General features: G+C 41.0%; 2 protein-coding genes and 1 long non-coding RNA gene across 21 annotated transcripts in view; 2 read left to right on the top strand and 1 right to left on the bottom strand.

Moving 5' to 3' along the window:
* The window catches only part of acoxl (acyl-CoA oxidase-like), a 406,862-nt gene extending 405,551 nt beyond the window's left edge, over positions 1 to 1,311 (top strand). For all 3 annotated transcript variants that reach the window (XM_041187832.1, XM_041187834.1, XM_041187831.1), the window contains one exon: positions 912 to 1,311. In XM_041187832.1, coding sequence (XP_041043766.1) covers positions 912 to 1,106 — 195 coding nt within the window. In that variant the 3' untranslated portion in view covers positions 1,107 to 1,311. The remainder of the gene's footprint in view (positions 1 to 911) is intronic.
* Positions 1 to 25,720, bottom strand: part of LOC121277946 — a 620,247-nt gene that overhangs the window by 57,141 nt on the left and 537,386 nt on the right. For 3 of the 15 annotated variants that reach the window (XR_005943023.1, XR_005943016.1, XR_005943009.1), the window contains 4 exons: positions 20,165 to 20,258; positions 14,040 to 14,210; positions 11,408 to 11,522; positions 7,632 to 8,232 (listed from right to left, as the gene is read on the bottom strand). The exons of 3 other annotated variants lie outside the window; for them this stretch is intronic. This is a non-coding gene — a long non-coding RNA (uncharacterized LOC121277946). Of the gene's footprint in view, positions 1 to 7,631; positions 8,233 to 11,407; positions 11,563 to 14,039; positions 14,211 to 20,164; positions 20,259 to 25,720 lie in introns of those variants that run through there. 9 more of the 15 variants (XR_005943011.1, XR_005943012.1, XR_005943013.1 and 6 more) reach the window with 5 other exon arrangements.
* LOC121277945 (bcl-2-like protein 11) overlaps positions 3,548 to 25,720 on the top strand; it is a 38,604-nt gene continuing 16,431 nt past the window's right edge. For 2 of the 3 annotated variants that reach the window (XM_041187837.1, XM_041187836.1), the window contains exons 1-2: positions 7,769 to 8,084; positions 13,540 to 13,673. In XM_041187837.1, the coding sequence (XP_041043771.1) occupies positions 7,769 to 8,084; positions 13,540 to 13,673 (450 nt within the window). Of the gene's footprint in view, positions 3,691 to 7,675; positions 8,085 to 13,539; positions 13,674 to 25,720 lie in introns of those variants that run through there. The other variant, XM_041187838.1, reaches the window with a different exon arrangement.

Below are 25,720 nucleotides of genomic sequence, written 5' to 3'. Positions count from 1 at the left end.
ATAAATTAAACATCGCTCTTTTGAGTTTTTTTTAAAAAAAGCGAGAACTACAGTACAGAGAGAACAATTTGTAGAGTATCTTAAGCAGCTGATTGGCAGTAGTCTGAATCATTTCGAAACGAGCTACCCACACGATTGATGCAAAACCAAACAGTACTTACACACACACACACAAACAGACGCAACATATAAAGCTGAAGTTAGTATGGATAGAGGGCCAGTCTTGCTGGATGTGATCTGTTCATAGATAATTTGAGTTAACGCGTTCATTAAATACGCGTGTCAAAACTCTCAGAACTTCATCCCGCGCTGATGTCGAGAAATCGGGTGTGTGCGTGTGTATTCTTTCAGTGGTTTCTTCAGTTTTAAGCACCCAGCAGCCCATTTTAAACCAATAATAAATACAGGAACTAACACATTTTAACGTGACGGAGAAAACCGCCGGTTAAATGACTTTGCCACGCGTTTCCTTGGAAGCCGGTTTCTCCGGGTGCTGGTGTCCTCGTTGCGAAGGGTCGGGCGGGTTAGCGAGTTGAGCGAAGGACGAGTGCGGGGAATGGGACAACATGCTGGAAAACTAGCCTGTTTAACCCGCTGATTAGCCGAGGGAAGTTTCAGATTGAAACACTGCAAAACGAAAATAGATTTAAGAAACTCCTCTGGGGGGTGGGGGGTTATCAAATGGATCGCCGCTGTTACCTGTGCCCGTGTCACACATCCACCTTGCATCAGCCCGGGGTCGTCGAACCCTTATCCCGCGGGATGGTTTTTATGTTAACATTGTTTCGCAGTACCCCTGTGAATGGTGTGCTTTTGTTTTTCGTTTACCGATAACCCCCCCACCCACCCCCTCCCCAATTCCCCCTCTCTCCCCCTTTGCCTCTCTCTCTGTAACCCGCTGTTTCTTTCAGCTCACTGAACTGTGCAGGTCGGTGAAGGAGGACGCTTTGACCGTGCTGACAGCTTTCAATATCCCCGCCGCAACAGTCCACGCTCCGATCGCCGGCATTCCCAACCCTCGAGCGACCTGGGCTTACTATCCTCACCCTCACTTGCCTCACTCCGGCGCCGCCAAAGCTACAGTATTAGCCCGGGCCAAACTGTGAGCCCGCTCGAGAGAGTAGCAGAAGGAACCGCACCGTGCCAACATGACCTTTTTTTTTGTATACAATTATTTCCCCACTCAGTGTTGTCATATTGTAATATGATCAATGTGGTGATCAAAATAGCATGAAATAGGTCGAATTTTTCAGAAACCATCTTATTATGGTATTGTATTTTTGTGATATAATGGGAATCAAAAAATAAACACATTTTCATTCCAAAGGCGCTGTATTTTGTTTTTTTGTTCCCTTCCCAGTTTGGTGCGCTGCTATCTCGCGGATTTTGACTTTGCTGATTCGTGTGGGTGGACATTGCTACTTTCTCACTTGATTACTATCTCTTTGAGACCGAAATCCTCCCTTGAATATAAACCCAAAACACCGCCTGTGCGCTGCCTCATAATAGAACCGATGTACACACTGCAGGAAAGTCTTTATGGGAATGATCTGAGCGCAGCAAATGGATTTATTTTTCTATTTGAAAAAAAAGTTATGAAAATGAAACTTGCGGTTTTCTTTTTAACTCATCGTTTTCTTCAAGTGTGCACAATAACCTGAAGGCACTCGGGTTAAATTCGCTGCGCGTACTTTCCAACCCTGTTATTCGCGCTTTGTAATTGTGGGATTGGATCCGCGCTAATCGCTTGAGTTGCACTTTATCAATATATTGGGAGTAAAACGACAATTGTCGATCAAGATCTGCGGTTACCCCAGTTATGCCAGATCATAAAGGGTCGCGCTTATTTTCATCTCCAATAACGAACTTGAAAGACTCCCAGCAATTCCCACAGTGCGGTTTTTTTTGGATAATGCTTTCTTCTCGTGTGAATATATACAACCTAACTGTTTTATAAATATATCAAATTGAACTCATCTGCGCGTTGACGCGGACAGACTAATATCCATCCCGAAAACATGTTTCATAAAATTAAAAGTTCGGATGTGACAAATCGCGCTTTCATCATCTCTCATTGCGCCATGTGGTAACTTGCAATAACTATATTCATTTAGCAGTTTCTGTTTTGTTGCATTGAGGTTTTCTCGGTTTGTTTGTATTGCTGAGATTTCTATCCCTGCAAGTGTTTTCGCATCGGTGCCTCTTTAGCCGCCGTCGCTCAAGAGATTTTTCAACGATGTTAGTGGAGGAAAAAAAAATCAACGGCGGTATTTCGGCTCTTACCGACTCCGGAATCACTGGTGATCTGATTCGTTTCACTTAAACTTTATATCGCACGCGACAACATGCAAAAAAAAATGAACCGCCTGCAATGAATAGTAATCTTGTTTTAATTTTTCTCGCCACCCCCTCCTTAGTGAAACCAGTGAGATTATTTTTCTTTATCCTCTAAATTTGCGATATTGGTAAATAATGAAAGGAGCTCCCCCACTCTCCCCTAATCAGTTTACAGAGCCTACAGCTATTTAATTATACACAAAGACACTTGTGCTTCGTTCTCAATTGGCCCGAATGATTTTGTGACATGAAATACAGCGCAGCATTATTGATCTGAAAGAGTCGCAACGACCTCGGGGCAATTACTTTATTAATCGCTAATTTCCCTTTCCTGCCTTCGAGAGTGGCCATTTCCTCCCGAGCCTGACTTGTTGTAGCATGTCCCGGCGTTATTCTCTATCGATTTGAATCTAATCGCAACATCCCAACAAGTGTTGACCCACCCCCGCAAAATGAAGCCTCTTCCTAAAGGGGAAGTTTCCGATCTTCTCTGAGCCTCCCCCCACCTCGAGGCCGAGCTCCACCACCGTCTCTCTTGTTCCCCTCCTCCTCTCGGTTCTTGCCCGACTTTTTGTAGGTTGAACCTTATCGGCGTCGGGATTATCCTTTTTTTAAAAAAAGGGAATAGCTTTTCAATTAGCTTGTCAATTACACCCCCCCCCCACCTCTCCTCCTCCCTACACGACCCTCAGCGTGTCCGCTGTTGACAACTGTCCCATTTGTCCTGCAGTTCCTCTGCACCGAGTTTTAAACACGATTTAAGTTAAGCCTGTTTTAAAATTCCTCCAAGTGAGACGACAGTTGAACGACTTTTTTTAAAAAAAATCCATCTATTCCACCATCCTACGCACTTGAAAGCCGTTGTCTCTCTGCCTCACAATATTTAGAACCCATCATCTCTGAAATCAAAACTTTTTTCAAACATAATTATATATGCATCGATCATTTCCTAGATTTGCCTCTGTAGGCGGGTGTTTATATTCTCAACTCTCTGCCTGCTCCTCCAACCCTCTCCCCCAAATTATCCATCTACCTGCCCTGACTTGCCCCCTTCACGGCCCAGACTGGGTTTCAGTAATATATTTATATATATATATGTGTGTGTGTGTGTGTGTGTATGTGTGTGCGCCTCTTGTACAGCCTCTTTGGGCGGGGACCTGGGGGAGGGGGGAGAGAGAGAGAGGGAGGAGGAGAGTCGGCTCATTGGAGCATTGCTGAGACCCGGGGCGATCAGTGCCACACTCGCATACACACTCTCTGCAGCTACTGGAAAGTGATCTCAAGAATCTGCGAGTCTCCGCGAGCTTCAAAACAAAGGAGAGCGGCTAAGTCAGACCGTACAGCCACCGACAGGTGAGCCACTTCCAGCAGGGGAGCAGCTAGAAGCCCCTTATTTTCCCTCTCTATTTGCTTCAGATTGGTGGAGGGGAAACAACCCCCTTTTTGTTTCACTTGCAATGCACTTGTAAATAAAACCGGCAAGCTGGACTGAGTGAGCCGGCAAGCAGAGTGCGGCTGGTAAAAGTAGCGATCGATTGTAAAAGACTCTTTTCTCCCCGACCCTGCCTGACCCGCTCATCTTCTTAGAGGTGGGTTAGAGTTTTCTTGTGTGGAGTTGGGTGCAATATTTCGACTGGCGTGAAGTGCGGCTTTCGGAGGAAGGGGAGGCGGTCTCGTGTGTTTATTGTCCGGCGGCTGCAAAATTCCCTTCACGGCAGCAATAACAAAACCACATGTACTGTGGTTTACGTAGGCGATCGACCGAAAGTTGGGGAGTTTAGGACTGTTATTCCACACACATGTAGACATTATACATGAATTCTGTCATATATACCATCTTTACAAATCAAACATAACCGACTTACAAAACCACTTTTGGTGCAACGTGTTTTTTTTTGTTTTGCCTCTTGAGCGACGGAGCGCTCCAGTTTTTCACTTCGGCATTACCTTTATTTTGTTTTTATAAAATAAAAGCTGTTTTATCCCATTTCTCCGATCGCCAGCAACATTTATCACGGAAACGAGCTTTTGCACTGATCCATGCCTGTGCATTTTAAATTTCGGCCACAAATTGAAAAGTCGGGATTTGTACGTTGGCCACAGTACCGCCGGCGTTTTTTATTACCGGAGTGGGAGAAATGAAAAGGACAATTTTTTTTAACTATATATTTTTTTTGAAGTAAAGCAAATTTGGGGATTTTTTAAAAACCAAAAAACTGACATGCATAGGGGGAGGGAGGGGTGTTAGCAGTTGAATGCATGTATATGTTGGGGGCCGTGTGTTTGGGCGTTGTCGCCGCTTGCTGAGAAGTGAGTAGTCAGTCGCCAAGCAGAGTGTAAAAGTTTTGTGTCTGCTCTCTCTCTCTCTCCCTCCCTCTGCACCCAGTGACCGTGTGACTGAGGCGAGCGCGCTTTGCGCATGTGACAGAACGCCAGAGTGTAAACAAAACAACCCCTGAAAAAAAAAACGCGGGCCAATGGGAAGCTCCGACGTCACGCCTCCGGAGCTCCAACCGCCTGCCGGCGTGAGCTGCGCGCCAGGCGCTGATTGGCCGGCCAGTTGGCGGGGTCCGCGTCCGAGGCATGTCAATCAAAGGCTAGACGGGCGGCTGGTTGCGGGGACAATGCTCTTTACGTTTACATACATATATATATATATACACACGAGTGTGTGTAATGCATATATAGTGTTCTCTCCGGGGGCGTCTGCAAGCTACAGGCAAGATGACGGGACAAGTGTGACATGTACTTAATTCTGGGAGTTGTAGCCTTCAATTGTAATTTGACAACCCACTCCCATCCCCCCAACCTTCCAAAAAAAAACCTGACACATCTGACAGCAGTAATTGCAACGTCAAACTCTCAGAGGAATGGGGCAACTTCCAAACTTTGTCTCCAATAGTCAAGATTTGTTATCCTTCGAATACGTTACAACAGGTATGTTTCAGGCGAGAGGAGTAAAGGAGACTTTGTTTCTATCTGTAAACCAGCCGCACACGTCGAACCTGAAGCACTCTTTTTAACTGGGTGCATTTTCTTGGCAATGAAGCGCGGCGACGGGTTTGGAGCACAATCAGAGCGGCGCAGCCACTGCCTTTTCAGCCCGGATTGTTGACAGTGGGGAAGTTGTGACGCACTTACTGGAGCTGCTGCCAGTTGTGAAAAGGCTGCGCTCAGCACTTTGGAGAGAACAATGGGACCGTAGTAGGAAAAACGCCAGATCCACATCTAGTGTTCCCTCACATCTTTTACTACTAGATTTCAGCAGCATGAAAACATATTCCTCTCGGGGAAAGAGACTCCAGTTTGAGGTTTTATGATGACTTGTAGGAATAAAGCTTCTGCTGCAGTGTACACTGAGCCAGGAAAATGACCTACAGCCTTGTTAGCAATCTGAACTTTAAAATTAATTAATTGACGAAGTGATATATTTTGTGGAGCCTTATTAAATTGGGAAAATAATGGAAATTAGCCAATGGCACTGTGCACAGCTGAAAGGGGTACTATTCTGAAGACCTGGGGATATTTTATACCTGCTTGCCTCCGGCTTGACCTGTTTTTGGGTGTTTGTTTCCTTCCCCACGGTTGTGTATTTGGAGTAGACGTGGTCCATTTTAGTGTATGCTCACAGCTTTCACATGTTTGTCACACTGATTTTTATGTTGGAAATAAGTTCAGCACTCCTTCCAGTATTTACTCTCCACTCCCTTCCCCTTCTGATTATGGTGCTATGCTGGAATAGGTCTTCAATGTTCCATCAGTTCTAGGGTACTTCATACAAGTGATAATTGTTCATGTCTGAATCTCAACAATAAATGGAAACATGCTATTTGACCAAAGGGGCACCTCATCTCCTCCTCATCCAGAGCAGGGTTTTCTCTCCCTAAGGGTAATGAGGCATTTAGTAGTGCTTTCATGACCATCCGACTGATTAAACCTGGGACCTTGGTTGCATCGTTTAGTCCCATTCAGCAAATTTCTATATTCTGAGCTGCTGGGGAGAGGCATTTATTCGATACTTTAGACAGTTTGTTATGAATATGCTTTTCTGTGGTTGTAGACTTTTGATTCTAGGATTTGCACATCTAGCTTGAAGTATGAACTGCTAGTTGAGATTTTAAAGTTTACAACCATTTGTTTCTCCATAAAAAGAAGCAGCATAGAACTATATAAGTGTTTAAGAATAATAAAATAACCACAAAACTCTTTAAGAATCAATATATAAGCATTAAAAATGTTTACAATCATGAAGGGTTTAAATAGAGTAAGTAAAGGGAAACCACAGTGGCTGAAGGGCCGATAACCAGACAGCACAAATTCAAGGTGATTGGTAAAAGAACCAGAGGCAACGTGAAGAGAAACCATTCTACACAACGGTTATGATTTGGAAAACACTGCCTGATATGGAGATAAAAACAGACTCATTGGTACCCTTTAAAAGGGAATTGGATAAGTTCATGAAAAGATTGCAGTGATGTAGGAAAGAGTAGGGGAGTAGGACTAATTGGATGGCTCTTTGAAAGAGCTGGCACGGACACAATGGGCCAAATGTCCTCCTTTTGTGCCATACTATTCTATGATTCCAAGTAGTATATGACTGTATAAGTGTATAACAGGCATGTGTTTTCAGTACAAAACCAGATTGTGCGGTGTGTTTAGTTTGCTTCAATTCAGGCAACCTTCTTTTGGAAGCTACTGACGGCAAGATATGGAAAAGCAAAAGCAATTTAATGGCAATACCCCAAAACTTGTTTAAATTTGACAAATCTGACAAATAACCGCCTAAGGGATTCATTGGAAGCAGTCAACTTGGCAAGTGCGTACAATTGACTTGATGCCAGGATCAGCTGTAGCTGCAGTGCGGGAGCAGTTTTGACTACCTTCTCTCGGCACTTGTCCTGTCACATTTAATCCCAGTGCACAAAAATGGAGCATATGAAATATCTTTTTTAAAAACTGAGAAGGTATCTACTGAAACTCAATTTAAAATACTACGTTTGTTTACCCTACAGAAGACCGATTTAGAAAAGTTAAAAATAGAGGTTGTAATCAAACCGGTCACCATCATGAAGAACTGGGTGATTGGGGTGATAATGAAGTTCAAAATTTGTACATATGTAATATATATTGGTTTTGAAACAAAACTTTAAAGATAACAGGCTGAAAAGTTAGAAGGGTAGTTGAGTTTTGAGTTTCTGTTGTATTCTCATTTTTTCTATGTACTTGTGTACTAGGCAATAAACAGGAATGCAGCATAAAGTACCATTATTTCTCAAATCAAAACGCTATCACACTTTTTAAGACATGAGATAAATAATATATTTTTTTCTTCTCTTAGGAAAAAATGCAACTACTTTGTGTTCCATAGGAGTGGAGGCGGATCCGACTGGGAACCAAACAGCATCCATATTCCAGACTTAGCATCACAAGCATGTCAAGAGGTGAGCTTTCTGATCAAGGGGATTCCCCTACTAGCACAAGGTGCGAAAGTATCCAGTTGTCTTCAAACTTCGTTACGACATGTCCACTTTTTAATCTTAACTTCTTGCGTGGACCACATTCCTCTGTTACCCCATCTTCGCGATCCAGCAGGTTATCCAGTGGATGCTATTCTCTTGACACAGACAGTGGACAGATGACTAAACCCACAAGCTGCGACAAGGCTACACAGACTCCAAGCCCAACCTGCCAAGCCATCTACCATGCACAGCACGCCTTGGCACAAGCACAGCGTTTACAGATTCGTGGTAAGAGCCTCCTTCTTTGGTGTAACGCAGAAAGGCAGCCAGAAATTCTGCTAATTGAGTTCAGAGAGCTAATGGATGTCTCTGTTGTTTTTGCCACTTAGATTTATGCTGGTGTTGTGGAGATGAAATTATTCACAGCAGCAAGTACCTAAATTAGATGAGTTTCATATTTAATTAGATCCGCATGGGTTGTATGTATAAGACTGATGAATGTTCCTTGATTGTTTGGAAGTTTTAATGCTGTTTTTTGTGTATATTAAAAAAATAAGCTACTATGGTCCCTCAACACTTTCCCTTTGAAAGACTATGTCTAGAAATTTTATAGTTATTTGTAAAAGTTTACAATCAGCATTTTGAGTAACAATCACAAATGGTTGAGGTTTCAATGTAGTGCTTGGACTGATGCTGCAAGAACAGTAGATGCAAGCTTAGTGAAAATAAATAAATGGTCCACGAACTGCATTATTTTCAAGGCGAAATCAGTTGGATGAATGGCCAACATATTTGTGATAACAACAAAAAACTAGTTCACTCAAAAAAAATTGTCCTATATTCTGTATCAGTAATAGAGTTTCAATAAAAAAGATTAGATTTCTTTGTATCTAAATCCAGTAATGCACAACACTTATACAATACTATTTCCAAAGATGATCTCTAAGCTAAATCTCCTGGACTTGGTACATGTGTGAATTTGTAATCAAAACAATGTCCTTGAAAGGATCCAGGTGGAGAAAGCATGAAAAAAACACAAAAACAGAACAGGTTATGATTTTTGAGTCCTTTGAATGATTGGAGTACATGCTGACTGCTATGCATTTTTTTTTTTGCCCATCAGTGACTATCTAACACTGACGGGACCCAGAAAAAGATTGTGGTGTAGTCAAAATATGGGTGGGGACTGTTTGTGCAAAGTAGACTAGGGCACCATCTCATTCATCTGCTGTGCCTCCAAATTAGGCTGCTTTTGTTGGCCATTTGTGTACAGTTGTAGATGATTAGATTTGATCTGTTAATTCACATTCATAACTTTTCAACTATAACTGTGCGTGGAATAAAGAATGCAATATTTTCTTTAGACTAATTAGTTTGCAATTGTAGAGCATTGGCCAATAATAAATGAGCTAAAATGGTTGAAGGCAGATTAGAAAACATCTCTGGGTTTACTATGTTAGTAATAGTAAGTAAATAATTGGCCAATTGTTTGATTTTGGTAATGCACCACATTCCGAATGATGGCATACAAGAGATTGTGGGCCTAAATTTCACAGTTGGTTTGTTTTCAACTCCAGTCCTCGCTGTCTTCAAATTGCCTCTCCCCGGACATTCCTGTGTGCCTCAATATCAGCTAAATTTGGTTTGAATGACAGGCATGGTTCGTTGAGGCACCTCATTGGGCACCCACAACGCGCCTGAATTAAGACGATGAGGCCCGAGAGCAAATTTGGGTTAGCCCTTGGGCCTCTCCATTCTGACCCTCCACTTTCATTGTTAGCATTGTGTCCGATTTTGGCACTGATGAATCTAAGCCACTTTGTCTCTGTCACAGGCAGAGAATAGGAATATACAAAACTATTGCAGCAGATGAATGGTCAGTATTAAGTACTGGAAATCTTTGATAAAAAATAAAAACAGTAAGGTTGACAAAACATAAACAAAGTATTATATCAGTTTCATTCTCTACTGCATTTTTAACAGAAGCACAAGACTAAAATGTGCTAATTCTTGCTGAGTGCAAACATTTATTTTCATATGATGGTTAAAAAGCAGTTGCAGTTGTGTTGGATTTTTCTTTGCCCAGATGAAGAGGAACCCAGGAATAGTAAACCAGGTATCCTGCACTATGTATCCCAATAGATCTTGAAGCCTACATTTGATAATTGGTAAGGATCAAGGCTGTCGGAAAGCTTTTATACCCCACTAGTGCATAATGTTTCTAGTATGTTTGCATCTGTTTTGTAACCATTGAAGTTGCATGTGTGGATTATTGCCTGTCACAAGTCACCGTGGTCTCTAACCATGTGAGCAAAAAAAGCAAACTTTATTTTAATGAAACTAAAAGCAGGGATGAATTATTTCTTCCATTGTATTAATTACTTTTTAACTTTGCTTTTTATTAAAGCTACTGCAAGAGCCCTACTTTAGGTCTTAAGCAGAAAAATATATGATTAACCCTAAGATTTATGGATAATATATTATTAAGGGCCATTTTCACCCATTTAAAGTTCACCTTCAATAATAACATTTTTCTGAACCCTGGAAATTCCATTACAGAGGTCAGGTTTTACACAGGAAGTATCTGGATACTATGACAACTATTAATAATTACAGACAATTAGTGTTAATTCAAAACATAAGTGCTGTAAACATACATTGAAAGGTTATATTCCACCCTGGCTTGGAAAGCTGCGAACAATGCCATTCGACCAAGTTGTTTACTACAAGTTTTTATTTAAATATTCTAACCCTTTTAAGTGTTCATTAAGTAAAAGAAGCTTTTAAAGACATCGCATAAGACAAGAGGAGCAAAATATTTGTTCCTTTTTTTTCCAAGTTGCTTATTCTGTAGCTACTTTGCCTTAAAGCACAAAAATGTTGGCAGTGCTTTACTTGGTGAATTGTTTTGCAGGAGATCCCTCTCCCCTTCAACAGATGCACATGTATAAATGGTGTGATTAAAAAAATGAAAGAGTGAGTTTTTCACACGACCTGTGTTAATGCATTATTCTTAACCTTTTTATGAGCCTATGCCTCATCTCTTCCCTTGCATGTGGGGCTGGTGAATATCAGACTTCTGTGCAACACAGCATAACATCACAAATTAAATGGTGCGTGTCTTTCTTTATCACTCATTCAATTTTGAGTTTTTTTTAACAACAAAGAAATACTTTTTCTAATTTAGCTCTTGGCCTCTCTGAAAACCCCAGATTAATTTCACTATTAACCACTTAACCACAGTATTAATTTCCTGAATTACTTTATAGTACAAAGTCAGCATGGACTGGAAAACTGTTAGCATCGTAAGTACATGGATCAGGTGATACATTTTAACTCTTGTTTTGCTGGCTGCATATCCCGGTTTCAGCCAAAGCCTGTGTTACCTATGTTAACTCTGCTCTAATTTGACTGCCTTAGAGCTAACCCGGTAACTATTTTTTTTTGTTTTGAATATGAATCTGCCTGCAACAGTTTTATTTAAACCAGCTTTCTTGCATAGGGCTGCCTAAAGTGGCATTATTCAAAGTTGCTTTTATATGAAAATGAAATTTTAAACCAAGAGCAGACTTTCGATAGATTGATTGAAAAGATAATTTTTCTTTACTTACTGAGGCTGTTTGTACCTCCATACATCTGTATTGAGTCAACATCCTCAACAGAGCGAAGACTGAACAAACATTTTCAGTTATAGCTGATCACCACGGTGCAATCGGAGCACGCACACTAATGCAACAATGAGAGCAGTCTTCTTTAATAGTGTTGTCTGTGCAAAAGCGCAAACCATGTTCCAGAGTTGTTAACAATTCATATCGATTTTTTCTTTAATCGTCACTCCTATCCAGTGAAAAGGTTCCTTATTCTAACTTTTTATGCTGCAACCGATGGGTCAATGCTCCGCGCACCATAGCTAAAACAACACTGCTGTTGACTCTTTGTTTAGTACTACAGAGAACAGCTTTTCTCATAAGAAGCCTTTCTGCGTTACATATGATAGATTGCGCTTGTGGATGTGCAGTAGAAAGCTTCTGCATGTTTTGAAAGCTGTAAAGCAAGCCCAGTAACCGACGCATTAACCTGCTGTACCTCTGGAATGTTTCTGCTTTTTAAAAAAATGAGCATGTCCCTAATTAATAGTGTGCATTTACTTGTTTTAGTTAATTATTACCCCAAAAAGAAAGTTCAGCTTACTTAAGGAGGAAAACTAAAAGCCTTCCAGAATCTTAATTCTATCTCTTCTACCCTATGCTACAGTAATTAATGTCATATATTGCTAATGCCTTTTCTAAATAATCAGAATTTCCACTCATTCCCTTTTGTCACTTAACGGTGTTATGTTTGCAATGGCATTGGCTGACTGCATGTTGGAATTACAACAAAATGAGCTGCATACTGTTATTCTGGGAATTCGTAAGATTATTGTTAACACTGTTGGGCTTGCAACTCTTATTTCATTTCAGTTATTGGTACTGCAGTACCCACTACCCTATTAGCAATGTAGAACCAATATTTCACATCTTTTGAATGTGCTGAATTCTTTATAACTTATATTGATATAGCTTTTATAACATGGTGAAACATCCCAAAGCACTTCACGGGAATGTAACCAAACTAAAGTTCAAACTGAGCCAAAGAAGGAGCTTAGGACAGGTGACCAAGGTAAAGGGAGAGGTTTTAAGTGGATCACGAAGGAAGAGAGAGAGAGGGAGGGAAAGTGCCTGAGGAAGGAATTCTAGAGTTTAGGGCCAGGACAGCTGAAGACAGGCCATCAATGGTGGGGTGAAAGAAGTGGAGGATGCACAAGAGGCCAGAGTTGGGAGAGGATCATGTGGCTGGAACAGGTTACGGAGATGGGAAGTTGGTGAGGCCATTGAGGGATTTGAACAGAAGAGTAAGAATTTTAAAATCGAGGCATTGGCAAACTGAAGACAGTGTAGATTGGAATGATGGGGACTTGGTGCAGGTTAGGATTCGGGCAACAAGAGTTTTGCATGAGAGACAGGCTGATATAAGCTGTCATGAAATTCTCAACTTAATGCTTAATGGAAGATGGTTTACTGTGGTTATGGTCTAAGTCACCAAATGTAAAGGAATCCACAATGAAACAGTTTGTATCTTTCAGTGAGTATTAAATAATAATTAAGTTAAGGGCTTGATTTCAATTCAGCAGAAATTGTTGATCTTGGTCAGTGCACTGGGAATTGTAAAAACCCAGGAATGACGCAGTAAGAGGGTGCTCTCCTTAGATTGAGGTCAGCACTAAGTCTAGAGCAGAGGGTGTCTGTAGTTCCATTCTCCTACACTGAAATTCTATACCCAAATGTATGTTTAAAATAAAAGAAAAAAACAAACATAAAAGATATTTCTTGGATTATAATTTGGCCCTTACAGTCACTGGTGTTACTATTGCTATCCTATATTTGGAAGACAAAAATATTTCAGAAGATGCAACTTAAAACAGCAGAATTACAGTACCTAAAAAGGTCAGTAAAATCTTGCTGTGTTAGAACAACCATGTGTGCAATCGCTGATATTAGAAAGCCTCCGCCAATCTTTTACCTGGATAACAGAGCTGGATGAATAAGGCTTTAGCTCGAGGAATTGGATGCTGTTTACTTTCAGGTGTGGGTTCATATACTGAGCCCATGTTAGGGACCTTGGTGCACATTGAGCTGCTAGTTCTCATATTTTTCCATGGCACTGGGCACTTCTATTTTTAATCTTTAAATTATTATTTTTACAGAAAGGATCCAACCCAGCACTGGAATCCAGGAAAGCTCTCCATCAGTGCCCATGGACGTGCAGCCCGAGGTATGGATCGGACAAGAGCTGCGGAGAATTGGTGATGAGTTCAATTCTCATTACCAAACAGGAAGGGTAATTAGCTTTTTTTTGATGTGCTTTTGTATCCTGTTAATAATCATAGTCTACAGTGTAATGACTATGTGCTACCTTTAGGTAGAGCTTCATCAATAGAGTTTACAGAGATAACAGATGCTGACTTTGAAAGTGCTCAATGGGCCAGATCCTAAGACATGGTTTTTTTCTGTCATAGATTTTACCCAATCCCAGCTAATCTGCAGGGCAGATTCTGCAAATCTCTCCTCTCCTGAATCACTGGAGCATTGTTGCATGGTTAGCATTAACAGCATTTTAGGACCTCACTTCATTCATTTTTCATTCACAAGCCTGAGTGTCAATTGGCTAACTAACCACAAAAACCCATCCTAGTCACATTCTCACCTGACATTCCTCAAAAATCCACTTTCACCAGAAATCGCTGGTTAGTGATTAGTTGCGAGAAGCACGTCCACTTTGCCCCTCCTTTCCCAGTAGCACTTGTCCTTTGAGCTTCAGACAATGGGTGGGGTGGGGTTGAGAGGCTCTGTATTTGCTTGTTCTTTGGGGAAAGTCCTAATGAAGTATCAGATGGTGCAATAATACAGAACATTCAAATCAAAAAAAGAGTTACAAAACTGAAAATGCATTTTACTGTGGCATACCAACAGCATAACCAGAGTGTCCTCTGAGAGGAGGCGACTACAAACACAGCAGCTCAGCACCAGAGATGTAACTAATTCTGTGATTCCTGGCAATGTCTAATGCTGGCCTATGATGTAATTACCCTTATCAAAAGCATCTGACATATTTGGCAAGATCTCTGACCTAACCATGACACTAGACCGGCATGTTAATGCCTTTTTTGTTTAACCAAAACCACAATAATCATAACTGGTCCTCACCATAGGGAAAAGACAGATGGTACAATTTAGCATTGAATAGTACATTTGCAATGTTTTGGTTATACAGTAAAAGCAATATGATGATATCCATGCTAATGGATTTTATAAAGTAGAGTTTTCATTCTAACAGTATGATTTGGATCATTTGTGCATCCTTCATGAGGATGTTAACTCCAAAAGAAGCTACTGATTGAAGCTTTGCACTGTAACACTGTAAAGGGTAGTTTTTTCCTCCCTCTCTCTTTCCCGCCAATACCATATTTCTCCTACCCGAATTTGACTTCTTAACAGTGAGATACAACTCCGTTGGTGCCGACAGTGCTGCTACCCTTTACCCAGTGGCCATTGTGCAAGTGTGAGGCTTGGCTGTTCAACTGTAGAGGCGTCATGCACAAGGCAAAGCCTGTTCTCACTTGCTGCCTACAAAGGTGGAATTTTCAGCAAGGGTCACTGGAAAGCATTTAAGAATGGGAGCAATGCCTTTTTTCTCCTGTCTGTACTCTGGGAGACAGAGTGAAATTTTACTGTTTGGCCAGACAGGACTGATCAGAGAATTAAACATGGGGTCATCCTTGTCTGCGTAACCTAGCATTCTGGTGCCTTAAACTATCAGGAGATCTTGGAAGTAACCTTTTGATAGGATATTCCAGTAATTTATTAAACTAATGTTTGAGTTTATATTTTTAAAAATGTAATTCCATTAACTGCAAGAATTGCAGGCACTGTAGGACTTGATAGCACAGAAACTGATTTGGATGATTTTCAGTTCATAAATACTGTTCAGAGTTTCTGTGACAGTCTATTGATTCTCCCTATAGCATTAACAGGTATAACTAACACAGATAGTGGGCGCCAGAGTTATTTTGAAATAGACCGTATTTTCACAGCTACTTGTTGTGATTAATTTTTTTTCTAAATTGGTAATGGCTCTATCAGTGTCTCAGCTGGCTGAAACAGTGATCAGTGAGCCCTACAGAACTTGGAAGGTTACAGGTTCAAATCCTGAGCTGGGCTGGATTTTTTGAAATAGGGTGGCTACAATTGGGCTCGGTGGGCTGGGGAGAGTATTTCAGCAAGGGTGCCTGCTGCTGCTCCTGGCCATTATCTAGTGACACTTAATGGAAGCAGGCTTGTATGACCGCATTAGGGCAGGAAGGCTATCACAGCCAAACTTGAAGTCAGTTCAAGTTTGGCTGTGATAGCCTTCCTGCCCTAGCGCGGTCGTACAAGCCACCTCAGTCGCTTAATAAGAAGAGGCTTTGAGGGAAGTGCCTATGGAATCTATTTCAGGAGTGGATGTATTAAGGAGAGTAGGGAAATAGTGGTGGAACTGTTAATATATATGTCCAGCACATGAATATCATTGAAAGATAACTATATTCCAAATAACGAAACAGCAAACCAAAGGTACTAATAGGAAAGTAGCTATTCAGTGGAGTGCAGCGGGACATACCATGAGCAGTACTAGGCATACCTAAGTGTCAACCTGCTAAAGCTACAACACAGTACTACTTGCATGCCAAACAGCAGAAGCAACATGCAACAAACAAAGCTAAGCGATCCCACAACCAACGGATCAACCCTAAGCTCTGCAGCCCTGGCCCATCCATTTGTGCATGGTGGTGGTCCATTAAACGACTAACCAGAGGAGTGGACTCCATAAATATCCCCATACTCAAAGGTGGGGGAGCCCAGCATATTAGTGCAAAAGACGAGGCTGAAACATTTGCCTAGCAAGCCACTTGGTTTCCAGGGCAATGAGGGATGGGCAACAAATGATGGCCTTGCCAATGATGCCCACATCATGTGAATGAATAAAGGAAAAAAAACTTATCTTCAGCCAAAAGTGCCAAGTGGATGATCTACCTTGGCCTACTCTGAGGTTCCCAGCATCACAGATGTCAGTCTTCAGCCAATTCGATTCACTCCCCGTAATATCAATAAACGGCTGAAGGCACAGGATAGTGCAAAGGGTATAGGCCTTGACAATATTCTGGCAGTAGTGCTGAAGACTTGTGCTCCAGAACTATCGGTGCTTCTAGCCAAGCTTCCAGTATAGCTACAAATTTGACATCTACCCAGCAATGTTGAAAATTGCCTGGGTATGTCCTATTGACAAAAAGCAGGACAAATCCAACCTGGCCAATTACCGCCCCATCAATCTTCTCTTGATCATCAGCAAAGTGATGGAAGGGATCATTGACAGTGCTATCAAGCGGCACATACACATCAATACCTTACTCACTAATGCTTAGTTTGGGTTCTGTCAGGGTCTATACAGCTTTGGTCCAAACATGGACAAAAGAGCTGAACTGAAGTTGAGCCGAGAGTGACTTCCCTTGACACCAAGGAGCTAGAACAAAACTTGAGTCAGTGCGAATCAGGGGAAAATGCTTCACCAGTTGGAGTCATACCTAGCACAAAGGAAGATAGTTGTGGTTGTTGGAGGTCAGTCATCTCAGCTAGAGGACATCACTCTAGGAGTTCCTCGGGGTAGTGTCCGAGGGCCAACCATCTTGAGCTGCTTCATCAATGGCATTCCATCCATCATAAGGTCAGAAGTAGGGATGTTCGCTGATGATCTCACAATGTTCAATACTATTCACCTCAGATGGTGAAGCAGTCCACATCCACATGCAGCAAGACATGGACAACATTCAGGCCTGGGTTGTTAAGTGGCAAGTAACATTCATGCCACACAAATGCCAGGCAATGACCTTCTCCAACAAAAGAAAATCTAACCATAGCCCCTTGACATTCAGTGGCGTTACCATCACTGAATACCCCATTATGAACATGTTGGGGGTTACCATTGACCAGAAATTGAACTGGACCAGCCATATAAATCCTGTGTCTACAATAGCAGGTCAGAGGTTGGGAATTCTGTGACGAATAACTCACCTCTTGACTCCCCAAAGCCTGTCCACCATCTACAAGGCGCAAGTCAGAAGTGTGATGGAATACTGTACACTTTTCTGCATGAGTATAGGACAAAGCAGCCCACTTGATTGACATCCCATTCACCACCCACCTTAAACATTCACTCCCTCCATTATCAACACACAATGGCAGCAGTATGTACCATCTACAAGATGCACTGCAGTAACTCATCAAAGCTCCTTCGAGAGCACCTTCCAAACCCATGACCCCTACTACCTAAAAAGATGAGGGCAGCAGACGCATGGGAACGCTGCCACCTGCAAATTCCCCTCCAAGCCACTCACCATCCTGACTTGAAACTATATAACTGTTCCTTCATTGTCACTGGGTCAAAATCCTGGATCTCCCTCCCTAACAGCACTGTGTGTGTACCTACACTACATGGACTGCAGTGGTTCAAGAAGGCAGCTCACCATCACCTTCTCAAGGGCGATTAAGGTTGGGCAGAAACTGCTGGCCTAGCCAGCGATACCTACATCCTGTGAAGGAATAAATTTTTTAAAAGCTGTGAATCAAGGGCACTTGATCCTGAAAGAATTAACTTCTTTCAAACCCACTGTTTTGGAAATTACATACCAGAATCACAAACCAGCATGAATTAATTATTCCATACGATCATAAAACTAGATGTTCCCTCTTTATTCCCAAATAATGTGTTGATGTTGTGATTTGATCATATGCATTTCTCTGAAGTGATGCACTTTCCCCGAATAAGTTTATATTGGTTAACCACATGGGTTGTCCAGCTGTTATCATTTTACTGTTTGGTTGCAACTTTTCTGCAGATTGCAACCTGTTCTTGACACCAATTTTGCTGGCTGGCCGAGGGAGCATTTAAACCCTGGAACAGTTAATCAGACAGCAGATCTGTGAAAATTTGGGCATTTGATTGGATGGTTTAGATTTGCATAGCCAATTGTCTGACTAGATATTTTCACTCACAAAGAGAAGTATTGTGTTAATTTAAGATGTCACAGGGTGTGAGAATATTGTGCTTCAGTTCCACAGGAGGGGATATAGAGCCAGTATTACTTTGGACAAGATGGAGAGCTTGAAAGAGAAGCAGTGGTATAAATGGGACAGTCGGGTGAAAAATGTAGTTTTTTAAAAAGTGCATTTTAGAAGGTCAACAGAAGTACACAAAATCAACTTTTATATGTCTTATTCTTTTTAACTGCTGTGCCTATTAAGAATCTACAGTTTGTTATTATCTGTAACACTACATGATATGCATCGTTGTTATTAATGACCTACAATAGGAACCATTTTATGTTTTCGTAACCCTTGCCTCCCATAGATTGGATCAGTTCAGGCCATAAACATGGGTACGTGTCTTGCATACCTGCATATTTGCATCTAGCAAAGAAATAAGGAGCCCTTTACCAAAACTCCTATCTGAATTTGCAGCATTAATGGTAGAGAAAATGGTCTGGGAGGGAGGTCATTATGTATAATATACTTACTCAGTCACTAGTTGAAAGAGAAGATACTAGGTAGAAAATTACATTCCAGGGATGGAAAACTAGGTATCATTGGCATCTTATTAGTGCGCCCCATTATTTGCATTTACGTAGTGTCATGTCATGTCAAAACCTCTGAAAGCACTTCACATAATGATTTAGCTTTGAAGTTCAATATTTCAGTGCAAGTATTGAGTTGCACTGTTCTTAACAATCGGCGCACCCTTCTTTTGGTGGTACTAATTGAGAAAAATGTTGGCCAAGATACCAGAAAAAGCTCACTGCTACACAAAAAATGCCACGTCATCTTTTACCGTTTCATCTGAAGGATAGTATATCTGACAGTGCAACATTTCTGTATTAGAACACCAGCCTAGACTATATGCTCAAGCCAAAACCTTCTAACCCAGTGCAGGGAATGCTAGCAACCTGACACTGTTAAACAAGTTGTTTGCTGATTACCACTCTTCTATAACAATGGCTGGAGAGCAGTCAGTAGGGTTGGACAGCTCCTTATTGCCAAACCTCAGGAAAATTAAGAAAATGTGTTGCTGTGGGGAGAGAATCGTATTTTTATTGACGTTTGTCACAAATCAAGCCATATTTGTATCCAAGAGGGTGGAGCTTTTTGGGAGGGGAAAAGCTATAAACAGATTGCTTCTATTTAATGCATATGAGATCACTTTCTATTTAATACAGCTACGCCACAAGGACAAAAGAAAATCATAAAGATTCTACCTCAAACTGATATTGTTTAACATCTGTGGGACAGCTGCTGTGCTGCTGAACTTCTAATTAAAACTTGAGCCCCTCTAGGATTTATTTGCTTCACTTTTTCTAAGCGTCTTGTAGCAGAAAGATAGTCCATTTTCCCTTCATATTACAGGGCTGTATACACAAGGTCACTAGTTTACTGTCATCGAGCCAGTGAAATGCTGTTTTTATTACCTGAGAACTTGGAATTTTTACCACCACATTTCTGTCTTTTGGCGGCCTTGGCTAGCATCTAATAAGGAGGCTACCATTACCTATAATAAGAACCTAGTTAACTGAGTAGGCCAAATTCTGTTTGCATTACATGGAATTCCACCATTTGTTGTCTGTACTTTGAGGATCATGTTGCCTATTTTTTTTATTAATTACGAAGAAAATGAAACCAAAGGTCTTGACAATAAGGAATCACCTTTGTAAATATAAAGCACATTCTCTTTCCCTTGGTACTTACAGCAGCATACTTCACTTAGGTCACTTTCCATGATAGTTCCTCCCATAACCATAGATGCCAGTGGAGTGTAAAGTTTCCTTTAATTTTTCAGTCACTGGAAAACAAATCGGGGCAGTTAATGACTGCTCAGGCTTTGACCGTTATTCCCTCGGCTCTACATCCTGAGTCAGACTCCCTACTTAATGTTGTCTTTCAGAGTCTTGCATCCCCTTGGCAGTTTATTTTTAAGGGAACTGAGATTTCAAAATAAACTTGTGTACAAGTAAGCAATCTTCAATTTTACTGACATTCCCCACATCGATCATTCTAATGCATCTTTCGGGTCCAGCTCCAGTCCACACCACGTTGAATTTGGATGGGGGTGACTACACAACCTGTTCGCAAACCGGCTGCAGATTTCCAGGAGATGCATATAAGTAGCTGTACTGACCTGCCTCTATTTATTAACCCTTCCGTTCCACTCATGGGTAAGCTGGTCACACTCCCAACAGTGACACATCATTTTTCATATCTTAAACCTTCACTCCCATTTGGGCAATCATCTTAATTTCAGAAAGTGCCTGGCCTTAGACTCAAGTTGAACTGATTACATTCTGAAATAAATATTCCTATTGTCTAGAATTAGAAGGAAGCAAGCATTATCTTTAATATGAAATAAAACACAAAATGCTAGAAAAACTCAGCAGGTCTGGCAGCACCTGGGTTCCAAAGAAGAGTGGTATTGGACTTGAAATGTTAACCCTACTTCTTTCTCCACAGATGCTGCCAGATCTGCTGAACTTTCCCAGCATTTCCTGTTTTTGTTTCAGATTTCCAGCATCCGCAGTAATTTGCTTTTATTTTTAATACGGGTCAGTGAATGTGACCAAATTACACATATTATTGGCACTGTATTGAAAAAGAAAAATAAACTTCAATTACTAGCCTGTGGTATTTGTATTTACTCCAGGCTTTAGATGTTTACAAGGGAACCACTTCTGTGATGAAGATCCAATTCTTCAGTGCAGCATTTTAGTTGCAAAGTGTTAACAAGTCATTTTCCAGTTTTTTCTTGCACTTCTGTTACACCATCTTCACTGGCCGTGCCTCCTTTCACTCTCTGTTTTGTCTCTGTCGCAGTTCTGAATATCCAAATCCTTGGTTTGCAGAACTTGAAAGGATATCCAATGGGGAAATGCACTGATTGGTAATGCAGACCAGGAAGATCCCAAATTAGATCTTTGGTCTATGCCAGTTTAGCTAGTCTCAGCCATGGCAGTGATAGCAGCACTACAATAGCACTCAGTAGTCTAGACAGGAGGGAAATGAATCAGCTGGGGTTTCTGCACCTGTTATCAATGGTGCTTGTTGGGAAGGATTTCAGATAAGGACAGAGTCAGATTTGTCTTTCCTCCATGGTTAAATGCTTACCAACACTTAGAGGAAAACCTTAATCCTCCCATCGGAGAACTGATAGGATCAGGGGCAACATTGGGTTTACACACCATCTGATTTTACTCTTTATTGAAGTCAGTGGGAGGGATGTAGAACCGGCTTTCCACCGATCCTGTGGGATTCCTGCCTGGTGAATTAGGTTAAAATTACCCAGTTCATTAGGGTCCTGCCTTCCACAAGGAGAATCAACGTTTGGGTATGATACCAAAAGGGTTTCTCCATAAATAACTCCATAGCGCTCTGTCTGGAACAGGAGGAGTATAAATTGATGTTGGTGCTTGGGGTCGCAGGGAGGGAAATCTGGGTTGGAATATGTTGGTTTGGAGAGCTTTGTACACTTCTATGGACTTGGCTTCATAGCCTTAGGAAGTGATGGCTTTGAGGTGCAGTTTATTTATATGGTCAGTGTGTGGTGGCCCAGCAGATTTATGTGGCAATGTTTGTGCCACAGAGATGCAGTGTGTGGGCTCACAAACATGATTGCATAAATAACAGACATCCTAGTTTCTAATGTCAACAGATGGCTCTCACCAAAGGCCAAGCATAGGAAGAAAATGGCTCTGTATTTAACTTCCGTGCTATTATTGTTTGAGGACAGGGAGCAAATCATTTGGCCACCCTCTTGGCCATGGAATAGTGAGAAAGTACATTCTTTAAGGGGGGGCTAAAAAATAGCAGCCAATTCAGATTGGATACAGCCAGCAGCATGAACAGACAAGCGTGTTGATATATTGCACCATTGAATGGTTAAGTTTAGGCTCTCAAAAGGATTCTCCCATGTTGAGCTTCTAAAGTTAATGGGAAAGTCCTTCCTCATAAATCACAAAGGGTGTTTGGAAAGCGTAACTGCAGGTTCGATAGGCTGAAGTTAACCTGCCAAGCCTGTAGATCAGGGAACGATTGTGTGGAGAGGATAAGTTTTAAAAATGATAAATTATTGAGGGAAACTACTTTTTAAAGAAAATATATAATGCACTCCAGATCTGACCACATCTTAAATTACATATCTAAGCTGAAGGACTTGTTAATGCCTTTGGCATAAAGATAAGATTTCTTTGAAAATTTGGATTTTGCAGGAAGGGAATGACTGCGTTATCACAATAATCTCGACCATTAATCAGTTTTACTCGTTTAGCCCTTAGGATAGCCCATGAGTGAGTGAGCCTTGAAACAGCCTGAGAGAAGAAAGACCCAAAGTGTGGAAGGCATGGAAACCTCAGCTTAGTCTTGGAGTATCCGTAACAAAACTTTGTAAAGCCAAGTTAAACCATACTTACCTTCCTCCTTAGACATATTTGCAAGTGGAACTGCCAACATTTTCGCAACAACCTTGAAAGACTGAGCTAAAACATATTGGTCATTCATGTTTTAATATATGATGCATACATGCACAGCAGATTTGGATTTCTAAATGTCATCAAAAAGCATTTGGCAGTTCATTAGTTGTTTCATATTTCATGTAACCTTTTCATTGTCAAACAATCAACAAGCACTTTCATCAGATTTTCAAATAATGTCTTTTTTTTTTAAATATGCATAGCCCCACCAAAGCAGCATTATGAAGGTTTACCCTGCAGCACTTTATGTATTCTGTAGCATTTCAGATGCTGGATGCTCCAAAAACTGAGCCTTATGCAAAAGCTTTTCAAAAGGGACACCGTGTATCTTTAAGGACAGATGCCCAATTAGAATGTCCTTTCTGTGTTACCTGTGGCAATTATTGGTGTTGCACAGTAAGGTGGATAATATGCAGTGCCAGTGATGCTCGTTTACAAACCTTTATCTGTTGCTTAAAATAAAACACATATTTGTTTTAACTTGGTCCTGACAATGAAGATCCCATTTTCAGATTAGGATTTATATATGAGGACTTTTTTTTAAAATCTGAAGCTGTGTTCTGTTTACTTTCTCGTTCTAACATTTTTTTGTAAATTTTGGTGACTTTTGGATGGCAGCTAAATGTAATATTTCGCAATATTGGTTTCCAAAGGCCCTCTGATCAGCATCTGTGGAGCCCTCATTTGGCATTTGTTTGATGCAGGCAGAAACATTGAGTGAGGCCAGGAGTAGAAAATGAGGGAAGGATTGAACAGACGTATATATGAGAATTGGAAAAGATCAAAGTCAGCTAGCAGAAGTAGTTAAAAATTGTTGGTAATGTAAGGGGTTAGAGGGTGAATATATGAAAAGTTAATATACTGTGCCATCTCAAAGTCAGATTCATGATTCCCTGCTGATTATTGGCATCCCTTTAATAAGTGCAATGCTTAAGTATCACTGGCAGTAGGATGTAGATTAATGTTGATTAAGTCCCCTCAAGTAGCTATGGGGTGATGTAGAGCAGAGGTCAAAATCTTCTACAAGGACGGACAGCTGTACATAACTGCTATTACAGACCTCCAAGGGAATGATCTTGGAGGAGCGGAGGCCTAGGATGAGGTAGTTGTTTTAAGTTGTTGTAACACAGAGGGGGGAAAGCCCCATAAGGGGAGCAAATGTCTTAAAAACTGAATGTTATCTTTAATGAAGAACATCTTTCATTTTAAAGGCTTGAGGCAGTTAGTCAGTTGGTAAAATTTATGAGTACTATTAGGTGTCCTATATTGAATCTCATGGTGAACTAGATAATACAGCTGTTTTGGAATATCAGGAGCATTAAATATAAAACACACAATGTAATCGACTGCTGCTAAGGTGGCAACATGTTCTAAGTGGCCAGTCATTTTAAGGGTACAAAGTCTAATTGCAAAAAGTAAACAGAGGATGAGGTTAGTCAGAGTTTAATTGCTATTTGGTGATGCAAGTTTGCAGATTAGAACATACTTGTAAAGTTCTGAAACAAAAATAAAAATACCTGGAAAAACTCAGCAGATCTGGCAACATCTGCGGAGAGGAACACTGTTAACGTTTTGAGTCCATATGACTCTTCAACAGAACTAAGTAAAAATAGAAAAGAGGTGAAATATAAGCTGGAAAAGTTCTGGGCTTCGTGTCAGAAAACACTTTTTTTTGGTACCTTTTTCACTGAATCAGAATCGGGCAGTTGAGAAGGGGCCATTGGGCCTATCATATCTTTGAAAGAGCTATCCAATTAGTCCCATTGTCCTGAAATTTTTCACCTTTTAGTATTTATCCAATTCAAAGTTACTACTGAACCTGCTTCTGGCATCCTTTTGGGCATGCATTCCAGATTATACCAATTTGTGGTGAATGTTCTAAAGACGTTTATGCAGGTAACGTGAAATTTCTTAAGCTTCTCAGTTGCTTCATGAGTTAAGTACAAGTTTAGCACAATGGGTAAAATACTGTATTTAAAATTGGAAAATTATATTTTGCTAGATTAGCGCAGGATGTAATCTCACGAATTAAAATTTGCCATATTTAAATCCCGAATCCTCCATTTCCAGATCAAATTCATAACATAGAGTAAGCAATGCTTGGACTTGTTGTTCTTGGTCAATTTTCTCCATCCTTTCTCAAAAGATTGGATGTCCTCCAATTCATGTTTGAGCTTTGCCAGTGAATGTCAGTTGGGATTTGACTGCACGGGACATCAGAGCTGAGCCTGACACACACTCAGACGTAGGAGGGCTAGGAATCTTGGCCAGCTTCCCACTCCCTAACTCCCTGATGCCTATTGTAGTGCCCCTTGAGCTGCCTCTGGTATAGATCAGCTAAGACAGCATAGACAGAAGATTGAATCTGGAATCTCAAGCTGTTGGATTGCGTGAGGTTTCTGCTAAACTAATGCCTTGTAAACTTTAATAACAATTTTGTCCCCTGCTCTACAAAGTGCGAATTTACCTGCTGAATTGTGTGAGGCATAAGCTTAATGTAATCTGCTTCTATATTGCTGTGTGAGGGGAGGACAGAGGAGCCTCTGTTCTTGTTGCCACCTTTGTGATCAATTGAGCATAAGCAATCTGCCTCTCTCAAATTTGTCTTGTCAAGTTAATTTTGCACAACACTGCTGGCAGCTTCAAGTTGTATGAAATATTCTCTGATTCTCAGCAATTATGGCCAGCATATTTTTGGCATAAGATAAAGCAAAGTGGAGAAACAGATGCTGTAGTGATCAATAGAGAATGGTGGATGTTTTGAAGGGAATTACAAAGCTGAAAA

This window comes from Carcharodon carcharias, chromosome 5 (assembly GCF_017639515.1).
Source record: "Carcharodon carcharias isolate sCarCar2 chromosome 5, sCarCar2.pri, whole genome shotgun sequence".
Classification (NCBI taxonomy): domain Eukaryota; kingdom Metazoa; phylum Chordata; class Chondrichthyes; order Lamniformes; family Lamnidae; genus Carcharodon; species Carcharodon carcharias.
The sequence above is the reverse complement of the archived record's forward strand: the minus strand, read 5'-3'. Positions and strand labels throughout refer to the sequence as shown.